The 9,580-nt window shown below is 53.1% G+C and overlaps 1 protein-coding gene across 1 annotated transcript in view; it reads right to left on the bottom strand.

Annotated features, from left to right (window-relative positions):
- LOC110577426 (keratin, type II cuticular Hb3) overlaps positions 1-4,016 on the bottom strand; it is a 56,300-nt gene extending 52,284 nt beyond the window's left edge. Inside the window, exons 1-4 of the mRNA XM_044915198.1 lie at positions 3,588-4,016; positions 1,752-1,960; positions 987-1,047; positions 761-856 (exon numbers count right to left, since the gene is read on the bottom strand). Of these exons, the coding sequence (XP_044771133.1) occupies positions 761-856; positions 987-1,047; positions 1,752-1,960; positions 3,588-3,971 (750 nt within the window). The 5' untranslated portion in view covers positions 3,972-4,016. The remainder of the gene's footprint in view (positions 1-760; positions 857-986; positions 1,048-1,751; positions 1,961-3,587) is intronic.
- Between the last annotated feature and the right edge of the window lie 5,564 nt (positions 4,017-9,580).

The raw sequence follows: 9,580 nt of genomic DNA, 5'->3' as shown, positions 1-9,580 counted from the left end.
TTGCTGCGGTACCAAGACTCGGCCTCAGCCCGGCTGCGGCTGGCGATGTCGTCGTACTGAGCCTTGATCTCGGCCACAATGCTGTCCATGTTCAGGTCCCGGCTGTTGTCCATCTTGACAATGACCGAGGTGTCTGAGATGTGGGCATGGAGAACACGGATCTCCTGTGGGGGTGGGAGTAGGGGAAGAAGAAGCAGCACATTATCTGGGCTTTTCATCACGTGCAGATGCTGATGCCTATAATCTCTTTAGCCTATTTGGAGCCGAAGTCTCATGTATGGAGCAGATCATTCTCTGATGAAATTGTATGACTTTATGTACAGATAAGTTTAATTCCTTTTAGAGGGAGACACAACCACTTTTCAAATGCTTGCTTCTGGGATATTTAGGCCCAGGTGAGCCTAGGCTGCGTCCCCCTACCAGCATGCTGTGGGTGCTTCCCAGGGGCCCAGACCCTGCATCAGGCCCGGTTCACATTCTCCTGGCCCAACCCCAGGAAGGAAGTCTATTGGCTGCCAGAGAAAGCGGTTTGAGGCTGTGTGATGCTTTGTGTGGGCTTTGCTTTGCTTTCCCAAGGCACAGCTGTCCCGGGGATTGCACTTTCTTGCCCCTTTCAGTTCTCCGCTCCTCTGCCTCCCTTCTTCTCTCTCCTTGCTCCCCTGTAACCCTCCACCCTCGAGCTCGGGTCCCCATGTCAGCAGGCCTCCGGGGGCCTGGGCAGGGGGTTGGGGATGCCCACCATGGCTGAGAGCCCCCTCACCTCCTCATACAGGCGCCGCAGGAAGTCGATCTCCTCGGTCAGGGCCTCGACATTGGCCTCCAGGTCTGACTTTCGGAGGTAGGCGCAGTCCACCTCCTGTGTGGGGTTCAAGGGGCTATGAGGCCAGCTGTCCTCAGGGCACTGTGAGGGCTTGGCTGTAGTGTGGTGGGGCAGTGAGGATGGGGTGGCCAGGGACACAGGGTGGGGCTGGGCCTCGGGCACTCACCTTCTTTAGAGCCACAAACTCGTTCTCTGCTGTGGCCCGAAGTGCGACTTCTTCTTCATACCTGAAGTGGGCAGGAAGGACAGGACCTTGCCTGAGCAGCTCTCAACTTGGCCACGAAGCATGCATGCAAATGAGCTTGATCCCTAGACCCTCTCCCTGCTTGTCCCCTTGCCTCCAAGAGAAGTGGGGCAGGACCAAATCAGGCTGCCTGTCCAGGCCTACTGAGATACCCTGGAGAGCTGAAATACCCACTCTCACATCACCCCTGAGCTTCTCAGTGCAGATGGGAAGGCAGGATCTGGAAGTTTAGCGTGCGCATGCATGCGTGTGTGTGTGTGTGTGTGTGCGCGCGTGTGTGCAGAGGGTGGGGGAGGGAGAGGTGCCTGTTTTTCTCACCCAGGTCTGCATTTTCCTTTCTTCTGACCCCTGCCCCTTGCCCCTGACTTTGCTATAGGTAGTGGGGTCCCCTGTCTGTCATTCCCCTCCTGGGCTCAGCCAACAGGAGTCAAGCCTGCCACTTCCCCTTGCTCTGTGAGCAGGCCAGCTCAGAGCCAGAGGCAGGGAGTATGGTGGCCTGGGAAGTTCATGGCTGAGAGTGTTATTGAAAGAAGCTGGCCACCTGGGGGGCTGTGGGCCTTGAGGAAGGTAAGAGAGTGCAGGTTCGTCCCCATCCTCAGGCAGAGTCCCAGCCACAGACCCAGACATGCTCCTGTGCTGGGAGCTTCCTTCAAGCCCTTTCCTGAGCCAGTGCCTTCTAGCACTCACTTCTTCTTGTAGCCCTCCATCACTTCCTGCACGTGGTTGAGCTCCGAGGCCAGCCTCCCGCTGTCGGCCTCCACGCACTCGGCCTCCCTCCTCAGCGTCTCGATGTAGCCCTCGAACAGGGGCTCCAGGTTGCTCTCGCAGCACTTGCGGTTCTGGTAGAACTGCCACTTGGTCTCCAGCAGCTTGTTCTGCTGCTCCAGGAAGCGCACCTGCCGCCCAGAGGCAGAGCCTGAGAATCCCTTCTTACAGGATCAGGGGCAAGAGGTGGGGGGAGGGTGGGGGCGTCCCTGCCCCAGGACCTGCAGGTCCCCAACTCTCAGACCCAGAGTCCTCCCTGGCAGGTGTTCTGTCAAAACCACACCAGGGCTTAATCGGGTCATCTGGAAGTCCTTCCTGAGAGCTCACTATAGTCTTGTCTAGGCAATTATCTGGTGCCACAGAAAGGGCTAAACTACGCTGAGTCCAGATTCTGCTGCTGCTTGTTAGTAACATGTCCTTGGGCACAGTGTATCACCCCCTTGAGAAGTGGGAGGTTAATGCTCATCTCACTAAGAAGGTTTAATGAGCCCTGGCATGAAAGGGCGCCTGCGTGCTGGACAGCTACTGTACCAAGTCAGGTGTGATTGTCAGCATGCAGATGAGTGGGCCGACCTTTTTAGAAAGGCAGACTGTAAAAGGTGAAAAATGAAGTCTGTGCCAATTAATAAACCTTACAACAACAAAGCAATTAGAATAATAGTCACCTGGGATATTAGTGCAGGCATGCTTTATGCTCCAGCCCTTTCATTTTATGGGTGTAGAATTGAAGGCGCAGGGATGTTAACCTGACTGCCTGAGAGCTCACAGTGACAGAGCAAAGACTCAAACTCTGACCTTCTGCTCCACAGGGGCTCTTCCCTCGCTCTAATAATGATAGACTAGTGGGTCCCAGGAAAATTGCATGTCCATCTCCCTGCCACAAGGCTGGCCCATGTCCTCATTCAGATCCCCTTGTCTAGAAACTCTGCCTCAACCCTGGTAAATCCTTTCCTAGACCATCCTTGGTGTTTCATGTTGTTAAGAGTTCCAGACTTTTTTGGTCCTTCCTCGTGGGTATCTCTTTAGTGTAACTTCTTTCAAGGTTGGCTCTGGAGAGAGAGAGAGCCCTTGCCAGCCCCCGAACCGCTTCCTAGTTGAAGTCTTCTCCCTGGTCCCCTCATGCCACTGCCACTGAATTCAGTGGGGAAATGGCTGCAGAGTTGAACCAGACCCTGAACAAGGGCAGATGGCTTACACTGTGTCTAGACCATATGCTGCCTGCCTCCTCGCAAGGCCCAGAGAGTGGGGACTGTAGCTATTGTTCATCCCTGGATCCCGAGCCCCAGACTTGGACCAAGCGCTCTGGCCCCTGCTCAGAAGCCAAGGAACTATCTGGCAGAGAAACAGCTTTGTGTGATCTATGGCATTCCAAGCAGTCTTCCAGTATTACACCCACAGGCCTGTCCTTGACACAGAGAGCACCACCTTCCCATGTCAACAGCTATTTGACTTCAAATGCATTGACTACCCACATGGCAGCCCTGTGCTCATGAAGAGATGTTAGCTCTCAGCACCAAAGTTTCTGCCTCTACTTCATGCTTAATGGGTTTTCAGTTTGTCTTCCCCATCAGATTGGCAGGTCCTGATCATATTCTTGTCTTTCTGTCTGTGGTCCTAGAGGTATGAATCCTTCTCCTTTTGGACTGGACTGGGGCCTTCTATGGGCAAATAAATGCCGGCCTCTGACTCCCTCCTCCGAGCCCAGCCTGAGTCCTAAGCATGGAAGGATTCAGGAAGGGTGTGATCAAGGACACTCACCTTGTCGATGAAGGCAGCGAACCTGCTGTTGAGGTACTTGATCTGCTCCTTCTCCTCGTGCTTCACGCACTGTGCATTGGGGTCGATCTCCAGGTTGAGGGGCGTGAGGAGGCTCTCGTTGACAGACACGCTGGTGATGCAGGGTGGGCTGGGCCCGCACACGCCGCCGGAGCGGTAGCCGAAGCTGCGGCCGCAGGAGCCGGCGCGGAAGCCGCCGCAGACGCTGCGGCTGCCGAAGCCCCCGGTGAGGCCGCGGTAGCAGGAGACGCCGCGGTAGGGGGCGGCCGTGATGCAGCAGCGGCCAGGCCGGGGCCCGCAGGCCGACATGCAGCTGAAGTTCCTGGGGCTGAATCCACAGCCCACGGAGCTGAAGCCACAGGTCATGTTGGAGGTAGGAAGGTGTCTGGACAGTGGCGAAGCTGGCTGAGGATGGAGTCTGAGGCTTGTGCTCCCTGGGCTGTGGCAGGCCCTTTTATACAGCAGGGGCGGCCGGCATTAAAAGGCGCAGCAGAGTGGCAACAGATGCATTTTATTGGCTTGGCATCATCCCGGCCTCTTAAGAGCCAACCCAGCTTGCCTCTTCAGGGTAGCTGTGTCAACAATCCGCAGCCACAGGCCTGTTTCATCTTCAAAGCTATTAACAAGCTTCCTCATTGCCTCTCCCCCTCCCATTGCTGCTGGGAGCAGAGAAAGGGAAGGGGTCCTGGAAGCATCAGTTGGCCTCCACGTTCCGACTACTGCGAATGGATGTAGTGACCTGGGGTGGAGCCTGCTCTTGGAATCCTTTTCTGGAAGGGGCATCACTGAGCTATGGGCCTCAGACCCGTGGCCTGGCCTCAGGGTGGATGTCTAGGCGGTCCCAACCAGCAGGCTATGTCCCAAAAAACCTGTTGTTCTAGGAGGCTTCTCTGTCTTCCTCTGTCTCTCTAAAGCATGTCCCTTTCCCCACTGTCAATGTCAGCTTCTCCTGGCCTGTTCCTACCCAGAGCCTAGTCAGGGATGCCAGTGGGGGTAGAGATTTGGGAGGGAGCATAGTCTCTGGGTATTCCTAGGAAGACTAGCCATGGGATGCTAGATGGGACATGGGAGAAACTGAGTCAGAGAGTTCACGAGATAACCAGGGCTATTCTCCAGAGTTCTGGGCCTCGTTGCTGGGAGACTGGGGCGGGCGGGGGGGGGGGTGGTCAGGATCGGGAGTGTGGAATAACCCAGAGCTACAGAGATGAATCAGGGAACACTACTTGGAGGTGGGTTGAAGCAGGACTGGGGTGGGGTGGGGATAGGGTTGGGAGCAGATGAGAAAGGAATCTGGCTCTGATTTGGAGGCTAGACTATGTAATCATGCATTCTCTCATTCATTCAGAAAATTCTTACCATGTGCCAACTGTGCACGGCTGGGTTCTGGGAATCCAGCCGAGACCTGAGGTGTCTGGAGGTAGGAGAGGGTAGCATGGACATAGCGGCACCAATATTTGGCCAGTGGGCAAGGGGGAGAAGCCACAGGTGGAGAGAAGGTCTCAAGATGCCTAGGTTGAGTCGGGATCTCATATGGGGATGTGTGGGTCCTTTAGTTTCCCAGCAGGGAAGCTGAATGTAGAATACTGGTGTGTACGCACCCACCAGGAAGGATGGGAGGTGCTAGAGATGAGGGGAGGGAGGTCACCAGTGTTTGAAATGACATTGCTTCCTCCCCTCTGAGGATCCATGCTGCAAGAGCAGGTGGGGAGCTCGTGTGGTTGTCCTGACAGCCAAGCTCCCATGATTTTCCCCTTCATCCCTTTGGTTTAGGACCAGTGATGGCTTTGGTGGGTGGACAATGGGACCTAGTCCCAGGAGGTGTCTCGAACCCACGGATCTAAGCCAGTAAACCCTTCCAAGAGCAAGTCTCTTGACTGCCTTTGTACTTAAGGATGACTCCTTCGACGGACCTGTTTACTAACCAGGCACAAGCAGATGCTGACCCAATCTGGGCTAAAAATAGTCCTCCATACACCCTCCCTGGGCTTCACCTTTTGCCCTCTTTACTCCTCTCAGGGTGAGTGAGCCACTTACGTCCCAGGGTGAGGGAGGGTCCGTCCTTTCTGCGAGGGCAGGGGATAATTTCAGCCCCTCCACTTGGGCCCTATGAATAAATTTTCACAGATTCTTATGTGTGGAGTGGGAGCTCTGTGGGTATGGGCTGTGGGATAGGGACTTCCGGGGTGGGAGACACCCAAGAATGCAAGGCCAGGGGGTGAGGGAGGGGCTAATTCCTGCTGAGAGGCCGGTGGGATTTTGGAGCACTTCTGCGGGAGGCATGGCTGAGTGCTTGCTGGGTCACACATCTGCCAGACATCCAAGAAAGCACCAGTTCTTTCTCTCCTTTTGTTTCAGCTGGGACTGCTGAGCACCTGGAAGGTTCTCATTGCGTGTCCAAGGATTATGTGGGATTTATTTCTTGGTAAAATGCTGAGGGATGCAAGGTGGTGAATCTTCCAGGAAACATTTCTCTGTTACCCTGCTGGTCATTGCACCTCTGTCCTCTGACCCTGCTCATCTGTCACAACCCAGTGGGCTCAGTATCGAGTTGCACGCTTCACTGAGGGTCTCTGTGTAGACATAGCCACTTTCCTGGGTTGGGGGCACCATGAGCATGCCCAGGCCCCATCCTGATTGGGAGATGATGGTAGTGTAGACTCCAGAGATAGAAAGGTGTGGCTTGAAGCCCGGCTCTGACACTGACTAGCTTTGTCACCCCGGGCAAGTCCTGTTTCCTCAGTCTCCTTAGCTGTACAATATGCATGGCCATCCATGCCCTGCTGGGCTGTTGGGAGGATTCAGTGGGTGCCTAGAGGGGCAGGTGCCTCCCCCACCTTCACCCCATACTAACAAGGTGACTGGTCTTGGGTCCTCAGGGCCTTGCAAAGGGACGGTGTGCACGGGTTGGGCAGTGCCATTCTTGGTAAGCAGAGCACAGCCCAGCAGCTTTACAAGGCAATCATGGCCACATCAGAAAGCCTTAATTAGAGCACCTATTTGTAAGTGGCTGAGAACAAAGAGAATGGCAAACTGGGTGAGCCCTTGAAAACTGACTTAGACAGGAAGCTGACAAAGGGACTGCAGCCCAATAGGCTGCTTCCTTCCACCCGGGCTCCAGGCTGGATTGGTTTCCACCCCAACCGTGGTCTGTAAAGACTCCGGTTGAGCCCCAGGCTGGTTCGGTCGCCTAGGCCTGTGCCCTGAGCCTGCCCTTCACACAGCTGCTCTGGGTTGGTCTGGGGGCTGCCTCGTCCCTGTTGCCTGGAGTGACTGCTTGCCCTATCGTTCTGGTCCTTAGCTTCCTGCCTACCTCCCTGGGGTTGCAAGTGCCACTTGGCCTTATTCATAATGGTGGTTTTCTGGTGGGCACCTGCCTGTCCACCACGCTGCTGACCCACTGATGCTCTTGCCATTTCTTTTTGCCTTCATATTGATGGGCCTTTTAATTTTTGTCCCTTCTTAATGGATTTTTAAAAAGATTTATTTATTTTATATAGAGAGAGAGCGAGCACGAGAGGAGGGAGATGGAGAGAGAGAATCCTCAGGCAGACTCCCCACTGAGCGTGGAGTTCGACGTGGGGCTTGATCCCAGGACCCTGAGATCATGACCTGAGCCGACACCCAGAGTCAAGAGTTGGATACTCAATGGACTGAGCCACTTGGGTGCCCCTGTCCCTTCTTAATGGAGTTTTGATAAACAACTCCGTGATGAAAGTTTGTAAGATATCTCCACTAATTTCTTTAACAAATTCCTGGAGGTGGGATTTGTGGGTCCAGGGGGACTAACCTGGCCTGGGTTGTGCCTGGCTGTTGCTTGCCTGGCTGTGGAAGTGTTATTTCTGTGGGGAGGCTGCTTCCGTGAACTAGTAGGACTTGGGAGTCAGGAAGTGTGGACGCAAATGACATCCACTAGCTGTGTGACAAGTTAGTTCATTTCTGCTCAACTTGTCTTGTCATCTGCAAAGCGAGCATTGAAATATCAGCCTCCTGGGGCCCCATGAAGATGCAGCGAGGTGGGGGATGTGAAAGCACAGGGGAGGCTGAGGCTGAGTGCACGCCGGCCTCCTCCCCGGGGTGGGGCATCCCCTGGGCCTTTGCTTGCCTTTCTTCTCCAACCTTCTTGCCTCTAGCTGTGCCTTCTGGCCTTGAACTCACAGCACACAAGCCTGTGAGCTGGAGCTGATGAAATGTGGCAGCTTCGTGGGCTCCAGAACCATTTACTACGCAAGTACTCTGTACCTCCGGGTATAAAGAGGAGTTTAATAGACATCCCTGTCCTCAGGGAGCTGACTGCTTAGTCAGGTAGATCAGAGTCCAATGGATAGTAGAGTAGCTTTTCAGGGCAGTTCATGAAGAACTGTCAATGGACAGAGTGTGTCTTGTCTTGGGGGCTAGCAGGAGCTCTCTGTGAGCCGGTGCAACCTGGGGGACTATGGGAAAGGCCAGCCTTGAGCTGGGCTTTGAAAGACGGAAAGGGCTTGGGGGAAGTCAGAAAGGTGGAGGCAGCACCAGGCCGAGGACGGCAGAAGAACCCAGGAATGTTCAAAGGGCAGAGGATGAGCACTGAGGGAGCTTGGGGGGTGTCCCATCTAAAGGATGAGCTTCGGGTACACTCTCATAAAGCCGGGAGAAGGACAAGGATGCCTATTGTCTAACATACTAGAATTCCTGGCTCAGAAGATAAATATGCATTAGTATGAGACAAGAACTATTGTTTGCACAGCTACATAGGAGACCAAACAAAATCAACTGATATGCTATCGAAATAACAAGATGAGATGAGCAGCCGGTTACAAGGTCAACCTACAGCAATCCCAAGTGTTTTTCTGGATCGGTGACAATCACTTAGAAAAGAAACAGAAAAATGAAGATACCATTCCCAAGAGTGATAAAAACAATGAAGTATTTACGGTATAACAACAAAGTATTCACAAGATCCTTGTGGAGAGCAATGTAAGACTCTATTATGAGAAAAACATACAAGAACATCTGATTAAGTGGAATTATATCATATTCAGGAATAATTTGACCTGATCTTCCGAAGATACAAATTCCCTCTAAGTTAATTTATAAGTACAAGGCAAACCCAATAAAAATTTGAGCTGGGTTTCTTTTGAGGGACTTGATAAAGTCAGTCTAAAATTTATATGAAAAAATAAAATCCACTTATCATAAAGTCCGTTGTGAGAAAGGTAATCGAAGAGAATATCTGAGGATCAGAGAGCCACAGTAATAAAAAAGTGTAGTACTTACACAGGGACGAGTAACTGGGCCCCTGGAACAGGATAGAGAGCTCAAAACAGCCCCTTTAATGAAAGGTAAATTTGGTATTTGATAAAGGTCGTGACAACAAGCAAAGGGCCATTTATTCAGTTGGCGAGATTGGTAAAAGCAGACTCACTGCATGAAAAGTGGAGAGCTGGAGTCCAGTCTGTACCATATCCCATGGGAGATCCCCCGACGAACAGAAGGCCTGGACAGGAACCATAAAACTATAACGCAAACAGAAGAATGTGTGAGAGAACTTCCTTGTAACTTAGGGCCGGGGAAAGAATTCTCAAGCAAATGCCACAAGCCAAAACCACAAGGTAAAAAAGAAAATGGATTGACACGAACACATCAAAATGAAGAATTTCAGTTCACTGAAAGAGAAAACAGGAACAGACAGTCGACAGCCTGGGAAAAGCGCAACGTCTACCATATGCGAGGAACTCCTATAGCACAGCAAGAGAATTGCAGGAGACCCAGAGGAAAGCTAGCTGAAGTCTGCACAGCCAGCTCTGCCAACGGAAAGACCAAGTGGCCGACAAGCACGTGAGGTGGGGATGAGTCCCACCAGTTCTTAGAAGCTGCAGACTAGAACTGTGAGGTGTCTTTCTATCATCGGAATGGCGAAGATCAGACCGTGGGTGCTACCGACTGTGGGTGAGCAGCTGGGGGGATGGGGACCCCTTCCACGGGGGATGGGAAGGTGG

This window comes from Neomonachus schauinslandi, chromosome 5 (genome assembly GCF_002201575.2).
Source record: "Neomonachus schauinslandi chromosome 5, ASM220157v2, whole genome shotgun sequence".
Lineage (NCBI taxonomy): Eukaryota > Metazoa > Chordata > Mammalia > Carnivora > Phocidae > Neomonachus > Neomonachus schauinslandi.
The sequence above is the reverse complement of the archived record's forward strand: the minus strand, read 5'-3'. Positions and strand labels throughout refer to the sequence as shown.